Source organism: Taudactylus pleione, unplaced genomic scaffold (genome assembly GCF_031769625.1).
Source record: "Taudactylus pleione unplaced genomic scaffold, aTauple2 ptg000290l, whole genome shotgun sequence".
NCBI lineage: Eukaryota > Metazoa > Chordata > Amphibia > Anura > Myobatrachidae > Taudactylus > Taudactylus pleione.
In genome coordinates this window covers 1,054,459-1,076,000 of record NW_028284692.1, presented here as the reverse complement: position 1 = coordinate 1,076,000, position 21,542 = coordinate 1,054,459, and the positions used below count along the sequence as shown (strand labels likewise).

Sequence of the window (21,542 nt, the reverse complement as noted above, 5' to 3'; positions counted from 1 at the left end):
TGCACTCACGGTTGGTAGACAAGTCCTGAAAACACGGTGTGACCGTCAGTCCCCGATGTTCGCTGTGAACTGGTGAATGTGCGCTGTTGATAAGCGCATAGAATATCCAATGTCTGTGCACAAATGGGCACCGGTTCCAACCGAGCGTCCTCGGAGCTGAACGGGGATCAGGATAGCACTGCGGCTGTATAGGAGTGCAGTAGTGGTCCGGTATGGACGAGTGTGCAGCCTAATTGCAGCAACAAAGAGGTGTAGAGCCTCACAGCGGGATCCAGGTGCTCCGCTCGTTTCCACAATACAAGCGAAGTCCAAGACAACGGCAGTAATAGCAGAGAGCAACCGGGTGATCCGGTATCCAACCGTGAATGCATTTATACCAGTTGATGCCTATACTAGCGGGACTATCCAGTGTGCTTAATTGAGCCATTTGCCCTATATAGGGAATACATTTAAACCTGCCACAGACTTTACCTTGTCAAGGAGGCCTACAATCTGTCTGAACAGAGTAACTGTCCATTTTTTAACTATCAGCTGATTTTTTTTTAGAGATTATACATTGTTATTTAACCATGGTTACATTTTGAAACATTATATATCTTTTATTCTGTGTATGTTTATTTTGTTTCATATTTGTCTCCTAATATTCTACACGTGTAGATTTCTATATTTCCACATTATTTATTAATTTTCTGTTTTATTATGTGTTTTTTTATTGATATTATAATACCTTGATATTCCATATGGAATAATTTATTAAACAGTGACCAGCAGCGCAATTCCTATATGTTTTTTTCTGGTAAGATCCGATTCATCATACGATTTCCCTTAGACTCCCCGATGCTCCCTGGCAGTCCCGGCAGCATGTTTGTTGTTTTTCTTTAGCACAGGATCTGTCGTATGATTGCTCCTGTGTCACACAGGCTTATAAAAAAAAACAGTAATTGAAATGACTTTAATTGCTGCACGATGGATCGCATGAACAAAATAAACGGCACGATCTGCACACGATACGATGGAACATATGGGCTGCACATTTGATCATAAGATCCGATTATAGGAGCTGCGTGAGCGCGCATCGAATCTTATCTTACTACAATAATACACGATTTTCACAAGATCCATCTTATGACTCATTGAAAATCGGGCAATCGGCCCGAAATCGTGTAGGTGTATGGGCACCTTAAGCCTATTAAAAAAAAATCATCCAATTTGTAATGCAGTCTTCAAGCATTAGTGATCACAGTAACACTACAGATTACTTATTAGTTACATTATTTATATAGCAACTACATAATAGGATGCCCATTACAGAAGGAGACAAATGATTTGGTGTATCACATATAAAATCTTAAACCTTCTGTTTGGCATTATTTATGCCATCTGTACACCATGTGGGTATGTGCAGGGATTATCAAGCAAGGGTTTCTAAAGGCAATAAACGTACGGGTAACAAGAAAATAGTAGCATTTAATATAATCCCATAATAAAAAGAAAAATCCCCCTGTACTTTTCACTCCTGCTCTTCATTTCTTTTACATAATTTGTTTACTACATCTTACTCTATTCCATCGTATTACTGTAGACATTTAAATTAAATAATCAAAATGATGTTCAACAGAAAACCAAATTATTTGTGGGTACAGTGGCCCTGATTCAGAGACGGTCGCTCTGACAGAGCGCTCGCTCTGAATCAGGGCCGGTCTTTATTTTTTTTTATTTATTTTTTTTAGAACGGCCTCCTGGTCGCTCGCATAGCTGTGGGTGACCACCCACAGCTATAGCGAGCGGCCAGGAAGATGGTCAAGACCATTGCGACCATCGGGCTTGAGACGAGACCCTTGTGGTAGGGTCTCGTGGCCGCAAGCCCCAGAGAGCTTTCGGCTCAAACAGAGCCGAAAGCTCTCCCACTGACATCACGTGTGATGTCAGTGGGGTCGCCCCCAGACGGTAGGCGTTCTCATGGGAACGCCTCCGTCTGGGCAGCTACCCCCTGGCCCGCCCACCAAAGGGGGCGTGCTGTCACTCAACATCGACAGGTCGCCCCCTTTGGTACGAGACCCGGAGCGACGGATTGCCCGTCGCTATCCGGGTCTCGTGCATGCGCACGACGGAGCTGGCTCAGTCATGCGCATGCACTCTGGGCCACCACCGACCCGGTTGCGAGCGCTCAGCGCTTGCGACCGAGTCTGAATCAGGCCCTATATTCTTAAAACGGAGTGCTAGTTGAAGTGTTAATGGTTGAAGGAGCTGGGTTTGGAATTTGCTCAATTGACTCAGATACCGTCGGGACTTCTGTACCCATCTTCTTGCCATGAAGCAGTTTTCCCTGTCTATGAGGGCAGAAGGGAAATAGGGCCTGATTCAGAGCCGCTCGTAAGCGGCCGCTCGTTCGCTCCGAGCGTTGTTTGCCCAACTGCGCATGCGTACGGATCGTAATACGCATGCGCGAACCAGTCAGTGCGGCCGAAAATAGTTTGTTCGCTAAATAGCGAATGCCTGCTATTTTGAGTGACAGAATGAGGCGTATGTGGGTGGTAACATGGGAAGGTGCTTGAAAACGGGGAGTGGAGATCCGAACGCAGGCGTGCTTAAAAAGGTCAAAACGGGCATTTTATGGGTGTGCATAATTAATACAGCAGCGTCATTGACCACGTCACTGGGTTATTTTATAGCCAGAACTGCTCGCAAAATTGTGGTAGCAAAAACCAACCACAAGAATAGCGAGCAGTTCATACGCTGGTCGATGTACTCGATTAATCTAATAAATAGCGGACATGACGTAGGATGCGAGCGGCCAGGGGGCGTTTTTTCAAAATTACGTTCGCATGTTTTGTTCGCTCGTTCAGACCTAGAGGCGTGAACAGACCGCAAAGAGCGAACGGTTCATTTGAATAGCCATCCCTATTTTCTGGACAAGTGAGCGCTAATTGCGTCCGGCTCTGAATCAGGCCCATAGTGAGGAGGGGTCCTGGACGCAGCTATATTTACTCTCCTTCTGTCTTTTCCTGCACACTGCATAATCCCTCCCCCCATCTTTCCAGCGTGCTGTCACCAGTGTAGGCATCTTACCCTTGGTAATATGTGCTTAACCTTGTCACTGCCAAAGGGCTGGGACCTGGGGCTAATTTCTCTCTGAAATGCTAAGACACATCACTTTACTCATCAGTGATTATTGCTTCGACAAGCAGAAAAACTGCCATATACAGAGTAGATGCACAAAGGGAATTAAATTACAAATGAATCATGTGGATTGTCATTCTCTGGATAACTTACAGCCCTGAAACATTCTAACTGCTCCACTAAAGGATGAATCGTCACCCAACCAGGTATTCCAGTGCCTGTTCAGGACCGTTATTACAGATAAAGCTACAAAGCACAAGCTTGGAGAGGAATACAACTACTAGAGCGCATAGTTTCACGGATTATTTGATGTGTCGCCCTAAATCAGAGACATGTGCGGTTACATGTACTGCCCTGAAGGTTACTGCAGTCTGAGGAGGGGCATGGTGAAAAATTAAGACAAACCTGACCTCAAAAATGAAAACAGTCACTGGAGACTAAAACCCACAAATGAACCTAAGTACACAGACAAAATGATAATGTAGGTTTAGGATGGACAAATAGGCTGTTCAGCTACACAGCGATACCAGTGAAACAAGTGTAGGTATTGGGGGAGGTTAAGTATTGTAAGGAAGGAAGTAGTGAAGCACTGTCCTCCGCCATGTTTTCTCTCTCTCTCTCTCTCTCTAATATCAGCCTACCACCAGGAACAACAGAGAAGGTTTACTAGTGGCCCAAGTAAGTTGTGTATTGTCCATATTGTCCTACTGTTAGGTATTAAAAGAGGCTGGATCTCTAGTAGCTTTCTAGATGTCCAGTCCTTGTGGCTTTTCAAAAAGGCATGTATAGATTTGGAAGGATGAGTGTTGCGGTTTGGGAAAGCAGATTATGTTATCAGGGGATGAAGATCACTTCATTACCTACCAGTGATTGCCTCCAGGATGATGAGAGCATAAAATATGCTGCCCATGAGTGCAACACAGGAAGCTCCAAGTGGCTGTAAGACAACTAGAGGGTGTGCACACCATTCACAGGCAGAACAACTAGAGGGTGTGCCCACCATTCACAGGCAGAACAACTAGAGGGTGTGCCCACCAGTCACAGGCAGAACAACTAGAGGGTGTGCCCACCAGTCACAGGCAGAACAACTAGAGGGTGTGCCCACCAGTCACAGGCAGAACAACTAGAGGGTGTGCCCACCAGTCACAGGCAGAACAACTAGAGGGTGTGCCCACCAGTCACAGGCAGAACAACTAGAGGGTGTGCCCACCAGTCACAGGCAGAACAACTAGAGGGTGTGCCCACCAGTCACAGGCAGAACAACTAGAGGGTGTGCACACCATTCACAGGCAGAACAACTAGAGGGTGTGCACACCAGTCACAGGCAGAACAACTAGAGGGTGCGCACACCATTCACAGGCAGAACAACTAGAGGGTGCGCACACCATTCACAGGCAGAGCAACTAGAGGGTGCGCACACCATTCACAGGCAGAACAACTAGAGGGTGCGCACACCATTCACAGGCAGAACAACTAGAGGGTGTGCACACCATTCACAGGCAGAACAACTAGAGGGTGTACACACACTAGTCCAGGGCAGAGCAACTAAAGAGAGAGTGTCCACACCAGTCCCAGGCAGAGCAAAAAAAAAAAAAAAGGGTATGCATACCACTAAAAAACTGTTTCTCCACTGTGGTCCCCAAGTACCCAAACAGGTCAGGTTTTTTTAGGATTTCTCCGGGAATAAGCAGGACAAGTACTGACCCAGACAAATATATAAATACACTTGAGTAGGATTAAGATAATCATCAACACTATTTCCATGATTAGTCTAACACATAGGTTCTTAAACTCGGTCCTCAGGACCCCCAAACAGTGCATGTTTTCCAGGTCTCCTCACAGAATCACAAGTGAAATAATTAGCTCCACCTGTATAGCTTTTAAAATGTGTCAGTGAGTAATGAATGCACCTGTGCACCTGCTGGGTGAGATGGAAAACGTGACCTGTGTGAGGTCCTGAGGACAGTTTGAGAACCACTGGCATAACATATGTACTTAACTTTATAATGGTTTTGACAAAATCACTTAATTTCTAAATAAACATTACCCTAATGCACAGCCCAAAATATAATATAACTTTTTATAAGAAAGGTTGCGTTTTCCATAGTACTGTAGATGGAAGATGTTACAAAACAATCCCCCAGTGATTTACAGACCTTTAACTAGAAACCACAGACCACATAAGAGATACGAGTATACTGTATACTAAGCTGTAGAGACACCACTATGCGGACAGTAAAACAGAATATACATAAATGTAATGGCAGAATCAGAACAAAATGTAAGATAAAATGCTGCCCATATGAAAATAGCAACACCATTAAAAATAATAAATACTTTGTTGTGAGCTACATTTACAAGCACACAGCCTACAATGTAGTTTGGCCATAAATCAAATAGGAACAGGATTTTATGATGGGGAGTGTCCACTTAATTACATTTGCACATTACAGTTTACTTTTCTGCTGACCAGGGTACAAATCTATACATATATTACAGATGATTCTGAGGCCACTAGAACCAACTAGGCGCTGGCCATGCATTATTTAATTGCATGCTAAAATGCAAACATATGCATTAAAAATGCTTTGCATTTATAAAGTCTGGACAGAATGCACTTGCAAATGCATATGTTAGCATGCAATGAGATGAATGCAAAATAGCAACTGTGTTGATGCGCATCAGACCATTGAGCTTTTATTGCATATAAAATGCAAATATGTACTTTCACATATGTTTACATGTACTTAAATTGGCTTAGAAATGCAGAATGTTAATGCCAGTGTATACATAGCCTAGCCGGTCTACTTGTAAACTGGAGATTTCAGTTTCAGTATCAATACAATTTGTAAAAAGGCAGTAACCAGAGCAAGAGGCAGCCTGTAACCACCAATAGGTCTGCCGCCCATTGAAAGTTAGAGACTGTGCGGTAAATGTAATGGTCAACGACTTGCAGATATCGGCGATTTCCCTGCAAGGCTGCACAATGTTTTAAATGGGCAAATCATCTAAAAGGCAAAACAGCTTGGTTTTGACTTTTAAATGATTGCCCCTTTAAAACATTGGACAGCCTTGCCGGGAACTCATCGATGCCTGCAAGTCGCAGGCCATTACATTTACCGTGTCTGAGTTGTGTTTTTAATGCAAATCATGCAAAAATATTCTATCCCATCCATCCCAATTATCGTACACGTGCTATTACATTACATTTTTTGCATGTTTCTTCTATTTACTTGTGCTTAACCTATATCAATTTTTTACTCATTCTGATTGCCCAATGGGATGATTTGCAACATGTAGAAAATATGGCAACAATATTGTTCCAGCTTACTGCAAAAACAGCCAACTGTTTATTATTTAGAATTTTGCCATCAATAACAAGGGCTCACTCACTACTAGGTATATGGCTTAATACATAAAAATACATCAACAAAGCAAATTAGTTTTCAACAGGGTTTCTATGCAATTTTGATGCATTGTGCTTTTACCAATCTACTGTACTGGCAGTGCGGGTTAACCCATGAGAAATAATGACCTATATGTTCTGCAGCATTCAAGATTTAAAAAAGCAGCACTTTTTTTTTTTGTTATGATCAATAGTAAACAGCAGTTACCTGTCTAAATATATAAGCACACACACACACACACTTCAAAACAATACAATCATCTAACTCCTGCTCAAAAACCTGGAGATCAAGTTCTCATCACAAACTCAACAACCCACAAATTCTACAGTTGTGTACACATAATAAAGCAGGATAAGTAACTACACAGCCTTTCCAACATCAAGAACCATCCAGTTGAGACATATCGTGACCTCCATAGACAAGGAGGACAGCAGAATCTGGAATTCTCAGATGCCAAAATGAAGATTGAGTTGGCAGCCTAGCAAAAACTAAAGTGACACACCAAGAAAACGAAAGATCTTTCTAAATTAATGTCCTTTACCTAAAGCTGGGTACACATTTAATGGTGTGTGTACCCAGTGATGCGACGGACGACCGTACCGCTGACGGGCCGAGATATCGGGTGGCCGGACACATTACATGATCTGGTGCCCGACCAGCCGATATGTCGGCACCAGCCGCATCCTGCTGCATGGGACGTCAGTCGCATTGTCAGATTGAGCTGCATGTACGGCCGATCCGACGACCAAACGGGAGCGTGCTTGGTCGTCAGTAGTGCATATACTATACACTGGCCGATGTTTAGGTGTTGGCCCAATCCGCTGGATCGGACAACATATTGCCTACATATCGGCTAATGTGTACCCAGCTTAATATACACAAAGAAAACCAAGGAAGGTTACAGACTTGATACCAATTGCTATGAAGTTATACAAACGGAGAGGGAAGTCCAAAAGTTACAATAGCCTAGTCAGGTTATGGTCCAGAGGACTGGAAAAATGACAAAGTGCTCAATTACATACTAACTTTAAAATATATGCCAGACTAGTTGCAAACAGAATAAGTCCCATCATACCAACCTACTAGAGTACACCCTAAGCCGAATCTGTTATTGTACAACAAGCACCAGAAGAGTATGACATTCTTGGATCAGCTACCCGAACAACCCCGACACTATGTGCTGCTCCCTCAGCTGGAAGTGTAAGCAATGGATTTCCATCAGACAAATTCAACATCTAATGAAACCAGACAAGGAATTCCCCTGTCCGCATTAATCATCACATAACCTTTAACATAGAAAAGCAGACCCACACCCAATTTTAAAAGGAGTAGAAATAGCAGAAACTTCACAAACTCTTTCAGATGACGTCTTATTATTTATGACCATTCCAGAGATATCATTGTTATTCCTTCACAAATGTCAATACGAATACAATAAGGCTTCCTTTTACAAAATAAATACTTATGAATCATGATTAAAATGAACACTTCAAAGTTTGGATGCTAGAAGACAGTCTAGTGTGTAGGAGGGCACCACAGAGTGGGTACAGCCCCCCAAAAAGTCCTGTAACTCTGATTGGGAGTGTAGATGAGAAACGCAGATCTTGTGCAGAGCAGAGGGGTCAGCTGGGAAAAGAGATGTATGTTGGTGGTTTGGTTGACAGCATTATATCTAAATAAACTTATTTTATAATGAATTTGGTCAAATACAGGGACTGACACAGTTATGAAGATCAGTCTTCTTTAGCCACTGCACTCAAAATAGATTGTAGGGGGTGTAAGCCAGTATGAAGAGTATTGCTCTTAAGAATATTAGATAGGAATAAAGTAATTTCTAGGGGAGGAATTAAATTGTCTTTTGGGCGTCCTGCGTCTGATGGAGCAATTCAATTCCAGCTCAGTTTGGGTGCCAATTATTTCTGCTCGCCCCTTCTGAGGTTGTGAGCATAAACGTGCAAGAATGATGCTTTTCTGACATTTTCCTTGTAGCGTCCAACAGTTTAGATGGGTTTAACCATTTTGCAAAACTAAACCCAGTCTGTTTGGGCGTGACCAGCAGGAAAAGTAATGGCCGCCCAGAGCTGAAACAAACAATTGACTATCGCCCCGTCTAAAGTGAAAGGGCGTTCAGGGCGCACTAAAACATTTGAATACCCCCCCTAAAGAGAAAACATGATACCCTGTCATATTTAGGAATGCACATCCCTTCAAAGACAAAAGAGATTTCAATGTTACTTCTTCCCACTAATCACACAACACTATGTCCAGAAATACCTTTACAATCTACATAATATCAATATGAACTACATATGGATTAGCCTCAACACAACCTCCAGCATCAAGAAGCCTGCCCCTTAACACAATTAATAGACTGCCAGTAAGCCAAGATCCATGTGTAGGTCTACAAAAACCCATAAACACTGAGGGTTATATTTACAAAGAAGCTGCTGCTCGTTGGTTGCAGCTGAAAATGTAAAGCGGTACTCACATGCAGTATAAAGCCAGGTGAACTTTGCTTCGTGAATATATCAGACTATAGCTGGATCCCCAAAACACTGGACAAATTACTAATCCAATGCAAATACCTATTAACTGACAGACACTTAGGGGCAGATTCAATTGCTTTTTAAAGGCGCGGATGTTAATGGGCACCCAATGTTGCAATTCAATTGTTTTTGATGGCCATTAATTATTATGCTTGTTGCGCCCAATTAGCCCAGGTATAGCCATATAAAGTGTCTAAAGTTCTGGTTAGGTTTTGGCACTTTTCTGCTCGCCTCCTCAGGAGGAGTGGGAGAAATATCAGCGCCTGTTCATGACTGAACCAAGCAACAATTGAATCGCTCCGTTGGGCACCCAGCACTGATAGCCGCTGGAGAGAACAATTGAATCGCCCCCTAAAACTATGGGACAGGATGATAGGAGCCAAAAAAATTATGTTAAAAATATGTCATAATATGTATTTGCAAGAAAACACAGCAGTTTGATGATAACTCTGCATTACAGAAAAGCTGACACAAGAGGGATAAAGACAGGAGGCAAACAAGACAGTGAGGAATTACCACTGCTGTTCCACACATATTGGATGGATGCCATTATAATAAAGAAATTAGCACTCTGTTGATAAAGGGAAGAGTAGAAATATAAACTTAGAGTAAAGGGGGTATCCACTTAGCGATTTAACCAAGCGATTGCACGATAACGATGTAGTTATCATGCAATCGCTCGCAAATCGTGAATGCATCGAGCATGTTTTGGTCGGAAGCGACCAGCGATGCGCGTGCCCGCTGGTCGCTTCAGACATCGCCCGTACATGCTGGTCAACTTGACGATCTCGTCAGGTTCATCGCGTGCGGGGATGAGGGATGTGCCTGGACTGAATGAGTGAACGTTCAGTCTAGGCACATCACTAGATATACAAACGAGCACATGACAGCAATGTCGTAATCTAGCTCTCGTTTGTATATCTATAAGTGGATACCCGCCTTTAGGCTAATTACCTCGCCCGGGGCTATCCAATTAGCCGTGAAGTCCGCCTGACGACGGCACTTATCGGGTTTTTGCACCTGAAAAAACGTTGAAAACACATAGGTCCGTGAGCTTATCATGGCACCTATGTGTTTTCGTGAGAGCTATCCTATTATTTCGACCAAAATAATAGGATAGGATGAAAAAAAAAAAAAAATAGTCGAAAATCGGGGATAATTAGCGAAAAATCCCTGTTTTTCACCGATCGCGGGGATCAATTAGTGCCTGAACAATGTTCGGGGCTGATTGGATACCACTCTTAATATGGTGTGCATCTAAACAGTTTGTTTGTTTGTTTTCTACTGACAACCCCAAAATTAAAGCCTTACAAAAGCAGCATAATTCATTAAGTTTTACAATGAGTTACATGCCATGAATGGGTTAATAATATGCACTAATGACTTTTCAGTCAGTATGGACTAATTATTGTAATAAAGAAAGTAGGGGTTAAGCACATATGAAAGATAAGCAGATTGCTTTTTAGATCTAATCCTTGAATCGCATACATGAAAGTACACATTGTAGTCACATAATGAATGAAGAACTGAAGGGTAGAGTCAAACAGGGTTACAGCACCTCTGGGCCTTCAGCAGGGACAGCTAATGCTACATGTGTGCAGGATTACCCATACACGTGTGAGCATTGTGATCCATTTGTGCATAGAGAAGGAGGTGGTACCTTGGTGTGCCCCCGACACATAAGCTGGCACAGGAAGGAGGGGGCACAGTTTCATGCATGCATAGTGGGTGGAGGTATTAGCAGATATGCTGGCATATGGATAGAGAACAATTAGAGCAATCTTATGCACAAACAAACTGATGGACAGATTAAAAACAATAACTGGGTGCAATATCAAATTATACCCATTGCCAAAATTACTTAGGACCCAGCATTTAGGAGGTTCAGAAAAATCCAGCCCTCACCTTTGCAGGCAGAGTGGTGTCAGTGTACAGTATGCCGCCTGTCAGAGAAAAAATACCATGCTGGACGGATCAAAGAGTCAATGTCTGATTGCAGTATTTGCTCCTGATGACCAGGTCTGTATAACACAGGCAGGGATGGGGAATAACTTGGGATATTACGCTCAGATTTTTCAGTTTTGGGTGGATTTAGTCTTAAAATAAAATAACTTAATCAACATGTCATATAATAATCCAGCCCTTCTTTATTATTTTAACCAGGATTAAGATTAGGAAAGTTTCCAGAGGACAAAACCAACAGCTACATACATACCGTGACAGGACGGCTTCCAAGAAAGTTCAGGTCACTGTTCTCTCCAAACAGGTAACCTTCAGGGTGGCTGGACTCAAACTTCTCCCCACCCATAATAAAATGGCTAGCAAAGTAACTACCTGGGAGAGAAGGGAAAGTTGTGGAAATTAGACAGGAAACAGCCTGAGGATCACAGCACTGGCAAACAAGAGTGAAATCACCATAAATATACATGGACGAGAGACCTGCTAGATCATTCCTAAATGCGTTTTGACAGAAAAGTGAAATACAAGGAGAAAGATGGTAAAAATGTGGGATAATATAATAAAGAGTCACGTCAGTCCACCGAAAGATATTTTGGAAGATTCTTCTGCAAATCAGAATATACAGGGATTTGTCATTAAATAAGAATAAGAATAGTTATTCTGGAAACTGAAAAGTTGACAGAAACTTCTCATGAATAATCCAGACTGGAAGGCCTGTCAGGTATCTAACCTTTAGAACATTAGCCATCATTTGAACTATTTCACTAATAGAAGTGTTCAAGCCCAGAAAGAACACATTATTGTTACACTGAAATGTTCACAGAAGGAAAACACACCCTGAATCACACAAATGTTGTACCAGAAAAGGTTTTGATCTGAAAAGGGTTAAACACAGTCACAAAACAATTTAACTCAAAGGCCTTCTTCTGCCCCATGTATTATTCATGCAGACTGCTTCCTGGATCACCTGCATTATTTAATAGCAGAGGTAGCGGTGCGCTGAAGGATACGGCCTAGTAGAGGAAGTAGGGAAACAACCACACTCCTGTAAAATAATCGGTGGCGATTGTAATCTTTATAGAAATTACTCACTTTGAATAGAAATAGTAAACTCACTATGCATAGTCTGTCACAAGGTCACACTTAGCAGGAACTCTTCACAGTCTCAGGCTGCTGTCATTATTTTCAATCATGTCATCTATATTACATAGAAGTTCAGCATTGTCCGAGTATGTACTAAAATACAGTAAGTGGACCACGGTATACAGTGCCTTGCAGAAGTATTCACCCCCCTTTGCATTTTTCATGTTTTGTTGCCTCACAACCTGGAATTAAAATGGATTGTTTTAAGGTGTGCATCATTTCACTCACAGAACATGCCTACAACTGTGAAGTTGTGTTTTTTTTATATTGTGAATCAAGCAACATTTTGGACAACATAACAGAAAACTTCAGCGTGCATAATTCACCCCCCTAAAGTCAGTACTTTGTAGAGCCACCTTTTGCGGCAATTACAGCTGCAAGTCGCTTTGGATAAGTCTCTATGAGCTTGCCACATCTTGCCCCTGGGATTTTTGCCCATTCCTCAAGGCAAAACTACTCCAGCTCCTTCATGTTGGATGGTTTCCGCTTGTGAACAGCAATCTTTAAGTCTGACCACAGATTCTCAATTGGATTGCGATCTGGGCTTTGACTAGGCCATTCCAACACATTTAAATGTTTCTCCTTAAACCACTCGAGTGTTGCTTTAGCAGTATGCTTCGGGTCATTGTCCTGCTGGAAGGTGAACCTCCGTCCCAGTCTCAAAATCACATGCAGACAAACAGGTTTTGCTTAAGAATATCCCTTGACTCAAATCAGTTTCCCAGTCCCTGCTGCTGAAAAACATTCCCACAGCATAATGCTGCCACCACCATGTTTCACTGTGGGGATGGTGTTATTGGGGTGATGGGATGTGTTGGGTTTGTGTCAGACAGTTTTCCTTGTTGGCCGAAAAGTTAAATTTTAGTCTCATCTGACCAGAGCACCTTACGCCATACATTTGGGGAATCACCCGCATGCCTTTTGGCAAACTCAAATCGGGTCTTCTTATTTTTATCACTCAGTAATGGCTTTTTTCTGGCCACTCTTCCATAAAGCCCAGCTCTATGGAGTGTACGGCTTATTGTGGTCACATGCACAGATACACCAGTCTCTGCTGTGGAACTCTGCAGCTCCTTCAGGGTTACCTTTGGTCTCTGTGCTGCCTCTCTGATTAATGCCCTCCTTGCCCGATCTCTGAGTTTTGGTGGGCGGCCCTCTCTTGGCAGGTTTTTTGTGGTACCATGTTCTTTCCATTTGATGATGATGGGTTTGATGGTGCTCCGTGGATCATCAAGATTTGGATATTTTTTTTTATAACCCAACACAGAATTGTACATCTCAACAACTTTGTCCCTGACTTGCTTGGAGAGCTCCTTGGTCTTCATGGTGGGATTCCTCTTGCTTATGCTGGGCATACACTACCAGATAAAATGTCTGTCATTTATCTGGCAGCCTGCCAGCCGCAGAAGTCGCCGGCATACACTGTGAGAGAAATCTCACAGTGTATAGCCCGACATCCGCTCTCCGCCCCCGTGGGCGGAGACATTTCCCTGTTCCTTCCGTAGGAAGGAACACAGGAAATGTCTGTCTGTCGGCTGCGCTGGGCATACACTGCCCGATGCGGCCGACAGTTTACCCGCTAAATATCGCATCGGATGGGCATGCTGGACAATCCAGCATGCCCAACCGAGCAATATTTAACCCTCGGTCGCCCCCCCCACACGCTACAATTATCGCGGCGATCTGCCGATATCGGGCGGATCGTCCCGATAATTGTAGCGTGTATGGCCAGCATTAGTGGTGTTGCAGCCTCTGGGGCCTTTCAGAAAAGGTGTGTTTATACTGACAGATAATGAGACACTTAGATTTCACACAGGTGGACTTCATTTCACTAATTATGTGACTTCTGAAGGTAATTGGTTGCACCAGAACTTTTGAGGGGCTTCATAGCAAAGGGGGTGATTACATATGCACATGCCAATTTTCAGAATTTTATTTATAAAGATTCTTTTTTTATATATATTTTTCTCATTTCACTTCACCAAATTAGACTATTTTGTGCAGATCCATCACATAAAATTCAGAATAAAAAATAAATAAAAATTAATTACAGGTTTAATGTAATAAAAAAGGTAAAAAGCCAAAGGGGGTGAATACTTTTGCAAGGCACTGTATGTAAGAAATCATGCACAGTCTGGGCATTGTATTGCCTATGCATGAATCAGAGGAAGCAGTAAGACTGAGCCAACAACATTTCTTTTTCAGGGTCAGATAAAAGATTATGTGCCTGACATGTTAGTGAGACTGTGCATTCAACAGCAAATGAACTGGCAGTGCCATCATCTGGAATGACATGCTTGGCAAACAAGACACTAACTAAATGACAACAGTGCGGCAGAGACTCCTAACCCTGTGTGAGACTCTGCAGGGCTGATGCAGTAAGCTATGCAGACACAAGCTGCTGTGATACCCACTATTCTGTGCTGCACACTTCACCAGACCACTGACTGATGCAACGGCTACAAACACATGCATCCAGATGCAGTATAAAGACGAGCACACACCATGACAATTAGCAAATCCCCTGTGATTCCACAAGTCCAAAACCTTGTGGGTCTTACCCTGCTTGAAAATATACAGCAAGAGAACATGCCCCGTAACATAAAGTAACAATGATTCCTGGGCCGGAAATGACTTCCATACTGGAGGCCTGCACTAGTGAGAGAGGTCACACAGAGAGGGACCATTTCTCTAATATCCTAGATTTTTGCAATCAGAAATATGGGCCTCACATCACTTGTAAGCTACCAGATACAATGCTTGTTGCTTAGAGTTTGCTGCATAAGTAAAGAACACACCATAGAGGCTGGCTTGGGATACACAGGTATGGAAAAGAGTGTAGCCTGATTACCTTAGGAGAAAAGAGAGGGGTACTTTCAGTACTTCACAAAAAATATGGGCCATGTCATGAACATACTAATCCAACTAAACCTACCGTTTGCCTAATAACAAAACACAAATACCTGTAGCCTTATACAGAATGGTAGTAGTATAAATGAAGTTGTGATGGTGAGGGGCAGGGGGTTATTTCTCCTCTGCACAGCAGACTTCCTGTCTGCATTCCCACTGAAGGGCACTAGTTTTCCTCTTATTGATTGTTGTGATCTTACAATACAGAAAAATTATTTCAATCAGCTGCATAGCAAACCTCCATATATGCGATATGTCTGCAGATTTTCAAGGTATTGGGGGGCATCCACTAGACGATTTTATCCCTGTCCAACCTCTTAACGATTTTCCCTTGAAGTTTCCCTTGAAATATGATCTTCCACTCTGAACAATTTGCAAAGGATTTGCAAAAGATTTGCAAAGGATTTGCAAAAGATTTGCAAACGATTTGCAAAAGATCTGCAAACGATTTGCAAAAGATCTAACAATAAACTATGTTGTTTTAATCTGTAATTGAGAGCTTTCAGCTATAGTGGGCAGACAGTGGTTCATCGTTTGATCGTTCAGCATGAACGATGTGTAAACGATGTGTAAACGATGTGTAAACGATTTGTAAGCAATCAAGTGAAATTGACCTGCATGTTCAGTCGATGGAGGAGACGATCAAACGACCAGCGGGAGCGCGCATCGTACATCGTTAGAAACAATTACTGCACGATTTGCAAACGATGTTCAAACGATGTTTGAACGATTATCGAACGATTTTGTCATTATCGTTCAATCGTTCAACTTTATCGTCTAGTGGATACCCCCCTTATGGGAACTTCTGCATCTATGTTTAAGAACGGGATTAGTAGCAATTTTAGTAAAGTCAACTCATATTTCAGGATTATAGCACTTCAGGCTGGTCCACATGTACCTGCTGTTTTTTTCACATCTTAATTATTATGAATAGAATATAATATATATATATTTTTTTAAAGGACAATTAAGAGTTAATGATGTAGTTTCTACCACTGTATTCAAAATGTTAATGCCACCTTTAAAATTTTAGGGGGTAACACAATCAGAAGCAAAGCCTGTGATGTGCCATCGGAACGCTGGGAACAGCAGCACGTCGCTCCTTTTACCTTGCATCTCCCATAGATGTGGGCAGTGAAAGGAGCGATGTTGCAGAGCCAAAATAATTTTTGAGATGTACGCAGCTGCTACACATTGCTGATCATTGAATTGCCCCCTTAGAACGCAGAATGTCCTACATGTCACACATAGCACCAAGGCCTTCATAAGCATTTCAGAACAGATACAGTTGAGAAGCAAAGCAAAACATGGGGCCAGATTCAGCATTGTACGCTAATGTCATCGCAGCTGTAATCCCGTACGCAGCTTCTGTGCGAAAATAAACAAATATCGCATGTATTGAGACGGCCACCTACAGCTTTGCAAATACAAGCATCTGCGTACAAAGACGCAGCATCGGTCGCAGATCATTAGATTATCGCAGTTCCGAGTTACCTTATGGTCGCACAGAATGGCTGTGTGTACTGAAGCGCTAGAGCAAATTTTACTGCATACGGGACCGCAGATGCAGACTGGTCTCATCATGCCTGTGTTTTTTACCACCACTCCCCGTTACCTCCCACAAACAAACCCTGTCAATCACACCATAAGAATATATACGCTGCGAGCAACTACGGTAATGTACCTTGACACATGCGCCGTGCGACTCAGATGTATGTGCAAATTGCCAATTATCACTCAGCTGCATAAACATCGGAATAGAGTATTATGGTGCGGACACACTGGGCGATAAAGTGGACGACTGAACGATAACGATATCGTTATCGTTCAGTCGTCCACTTTATCGTCCATTTTTAACCCCAAAAAGATGAACGATGACGACGACGCGCGTTCCCGCGGGTCGTTCGTCATCATCGTTCATCGGCCTGACATGCAGGCCAACCTGACGGTCTCGTCAGGTTGCTGCATGTCAGGGAATGGGGGAGAGAGCCCGGCGCTGAACGATATCGTTAATGATATCGTTCAGCGGCTGTGCTCAATGTCATGAACGAAATTAAGCACAGCCTGCCGGGGACAACACTACACGATATCGCTCAGGGAGCATATCGTGTAGTGTGTACCCACCATAACTCTGAATCAGCACCCTAGCCCCACACATCAGAGAGTAAGGTGCACCAGAATAGTGGAGATTTATCAAATCTTACAGCTATAAAGTGTAGAGAGAGAGAGAATGTACCAACCAATCAGCTTCTAAATGTCAAATATGACAGTTAGAAGCTGATTGGTTAGTACTTTAGCTCTCTCCAAGATTTGATAATTATCTTCTGAATATTTATTTTGTGCCCTTGTAAGCTATATTTGGCCTGAATCAGAGTTGTATGCAAACCTGATGGTTTGTGTACAATTCTGATGGTACCTGATTGGCACATGCCCAGGAACTTTACTACACATGTGCCGATCAGTGTCTTAAACGACGGTCGCAGTGCCCCCTTAGCCGCATGAATTACACGCTGCAGGCGTTTGGGGAAGAGGCGGCAACGGGATTTTCTGGGCATGCTGAATCTTCAGACGCAGCTTCACTGGCCCCGGCTGTGTGAAACTCACAGCCATCCTGAATAACCTGATTGTTACTCAGATGGCCGATGAACACGTAAGTGATCCAATGGCTGCATCCTCGGACGCAGCAACGCACCACAGAAGCTGGCAGGAGACATACATTTACAGAAGTAGCCTTCTGTTGCATTAGGATATTATTGCACAGCCGCTGTGTACAAAGAAGCAGTAGCTGTGTAATACTGTACATCTCTGAATCAGGCCCATATACAGGGTCTGCTACTGCATGACCTGATATACATACTCATATATATACACTCCCCACCACATCCCTACACCAGCACTCACCAGACTTGGGTGGGTATCTGTAGATGGCATTAGACAGCATATCCACCTCTTCAACTCCTGCGTGCTGCCGGCTTGTAAGTGCCCCCATCCTCACCGGGATAAACAGGAAGTTGCTAGTAACTAGTACAGACCTGCCATCTCACCTGTCAAGCACTAACATAACAAGGAAGTGTGATTGGTACCTGTGAATATTACTGATACACATGCCACCACACTTATACTGAAAATATCAACTTCACGCTCTTTTAAAACTGGCAGACACTGCTGAGCCCCACTAGTATTAGGTTCTTTTTCGGTATACTCTCATACCTTGTAACTCTACAACTACTTTCATAGTATTTATCAATACAACCGTAGTGCTCTGGTACTTTGCGCTGCAACAGCACATACTAGTACCTCGTCCTGCAACAACTCATGCACTGACATCACCTGCTATAACAACAAACTCACCGGCACCTCATGCTGCAACAATGAATGCACTGGCATCACCCGCTGTAACAAACACCCTGGCACCTCATGCTGCAACAACACACACTGGCATTAACAGCTGTGACAACAAACACATTGGTAGCTCACGCTGTGACAAGGCATGCAATATCATCTCACGCGCAGCAACAATAAACACACTGGTATCACGTCCTGTAAGAACAAACATCAGGGAATCATACTGTAACAAGGCACCCACTGGCATCTCACCCACTGTAACAACAAACGCACTGGTATCTCACGCCGTCACCCAAACGCACTGGTACCTCACGCCGTCACCCAAACGCACTGGTACCTCACGCCGTCACCCAAACGCACTGGTACCTCACGCCATCACCCAAACGCACTGGTACCTCACGCCGTCACCCAAACGCACTGGCACCTCACGCCGTCACCCAAGCGCACTGGCACCTCACGCCGTCACCCAAGCGCACTGGCACCTCACGCCGTCACCCAAGCGCACTGGCACCTCACGCCGTAACCCAAACGCACTGGCATCTCACGCCGTAACCCAAACGCACTGGTATCTCACGCTGTAACCCAAACGCACTGGTATCTCACGCTGTAACCCAAACGCACTGGTACCGCACGCTGTAACCCAAACGCACTGGTATCTCACGCTGCAACCCTATAAAATAACACCCTATATAATATACATTCTTTTTTACTGTATTCTCCTGCTGAGGTATTTGGTGAATATACAATAGCTGTCTCTTAATACTTATAGAAAAATTGGCGCACACATCCTCAACTGGAACGATATATGAAGATGTACACAGGCCATACAATGCATCTCATACCTGCTTCTAGGTAATAAATGGCGTTAAACAGTAACAGGGACCTATCCCCATATCACTGTGTAATCTGTGTGTACCAGGAATCTTGAGTGACAGAAAAAGCAGCAATGAAATGTAAAGATTCCCGATAGAAAAGGGGTAAATTGTCCTGAGCAAATCGGAACACATGGGAACCCTACCTACACTGAGTAATGTGCCAGGACACCCACCCCCAGCTCCCTGCCAGGCTGAGCCCGATTCGCGTTACCTGCCCCGGTCCAGTCCCTGACACCGGTCCCCGCAGCAGCAGCAGCAGCTGCAGCACACGCCAGTGACGTCATCCGGGCGCTGTAAACTCCTCCCCCTCCAGGAGCTCCGCCATTGGTGATGGAGTGGGTGGGATTACTGTGCCCATGACAACTGTCTTCACTCACCCTCACCAGGGAACCACGTGTTTAAAGCCCAGAATAGGGGCAGGGTTTGAGACCCTGTGGGAGGAGACGGACAGCGGACTCAGTAATAATCACTCATAGGCAGAGAATAGTCTGGCATACATACAGGGGGCAGACTGTGTAGCCACCATGAAACCGAGACCTTCAAGGCTATGCGGCCCATGCTAAAGACACTGACACAGCGGAGTCCTGTGCGGGAAGGTCACCGAGGGAATGTCTGCGCCCTCTAGTGGACGATAGAGATAGCGCAGTCCTGTAGAGAACATGCAGCTCTGTTCTTATTATTTGACGAAAGTGGGGGAGAGTGACGTATCAAGCCTAAGGGGCATATTTATCAAGCCCATTTAAAAAAATAAAATATGCAGAAAATACAGTTTCTACAATATTTAATGTTTTCCCGCTATGTACTAATGGCAAGATTTGACAGACATCTGCAAAAGGCAAGGCTCATTAGCGCTGCAGATCGCAGTCCCTATTTTCTTGATCCCTATGCACCTTTGACCACGATTAAGTCTTGCAGGAGGGAGTTCTTCCAATCCCTTTTCCGCAGCCTCCATCAGACTCTGGAAACAGACACTGTGCGGATCCGATGCGCAGTTTCACATTTTCAGGAGGAGACATTAGAAAAGTCTCCGATAACTGACAGGAGCTGATTGGTTGGTATTTTATCTTCATCCACTTTCTCTCCACAAGGCTTAGCACATAGACCCCGTACCCAGGGCCGGCGCTAGGAGTTGCCGCCTCTTCCCTCCTCCACTCCTTCCCCCTGAGCTTAATATCTCCTGTACCTGCGGGTATATTATATATATACACATTTATACATATATACATTTATACATATACACACAGTGCATCCAGAAAGTATTCACAGTGCTTCACTTTTTCCACATTTTGTTATGTTACAGCCTTATTCCAAAATGGAATAAATTCATTTTTGTCCTCAAAATTCTAGACACAATAAACAATAACCCATAATGACAATGTGTAAAAAGTTTTGAGATTTTTGCAAATTTAATTAAAAAAAAACAAGAAGAAATCACATGTACATAAGTATTCACAGCCTTTGCTCAATACTTTGTTGATGCACCTTTGGCAGCAATTACAGCCTCAAGTCTTTTTGAATATGATGCCACAAGTTTGCACACCTATCATTGGGCAGTTTCGCCTATTCCTCTTTGCAGCACCTCTCAAGCTCCATCAGGTTGGATGGGAAGCGTCGGTGCACATCCATTTTCAGATCTCTCCAGAGATGTTCAATCGGATTCAAGTCTGGGCTCTGGCTGGGCCACTCAAGGACATTCACAGAGTTGTCCTGAAGCCACTCCTTTGATATCTTGGCTGTGTGCTTAGGGTCATTGTCCTATTCTAGCTCTGCATACACGCTGCTCTGCATAGCAGAACGGGACTGTCCCGCTAAATGCGGGACAGTTGGGAGGTATGGTACATTGCTGCATTCATCTTTCCCTCTATCCTGACTAGTCTCCCAGTTCCTGCCGCTGAAAAACATCCCCACAGCATGATGCTGCTACCACCATGCTTCACTGTAGGGATGGTATTGGCCTGGTGATGAGCGATGCCTGGTTTCCTCCAAACATAACGCCTGGCATTCATGCCAAAGAGTTTAATCTTTGTCTCATCAGACCAGAGAATTTTGTTTCTCATAGTCTGAGAGTCCTTCAGGTGCATTTTGGCAAACTCCAGGTGGGCTGCCATGTGTCTTTTTACTAAAGGAGTGGCTTCCATCTGGCCACTCTACCATACAGGCCTGATTGGTGGATTGCTGCAGAGATGGTTGTCCTTCTAGAAGGTTCTCCTCTCTCCACAGAGGAATGCTGTAGCTCT

The 21,542-nt window shown here is 43.7% G+C and overlaps 1 protein-coding gene across 4 annotated transcripts in view; it reads right to left on the bottom strand.

Annotated features, from left to right (window-relative positions):
• Positions 1–19,614, bottom strand: part of RNF157 (ring finger protein 157) — a 51,722-nt gene extending 32,108 nt beyond the window's left edge. For all 4 annotated transcript variants that reach the window (XR_015880220.1, XM_088482507.1, XM_088482509.1 and 1 more), the window contains exons 1-3: positions 19,517–19,614; positions 17,987–18,139; positions 11,289–11,407 (exon numbers count right to left, since the gene is read on the bottom strand). Coding sequence is in view for 3 of the 4 variants with exons in the window: in XM_088482507.1 (XP_088338633.1) it covers positions 11,289–11,407; positions 17,987–18,074 (207 nt within the window). In the remaining variant the exon portion in view is untranslated. The remainder of the gene's footprint in view (positions 1–11,288; positions 11,408–17,986; positions 18,140–19,516) is intronic.
• Positions 19,615–21,542: the final 1,928 nt, after the last annotated feature.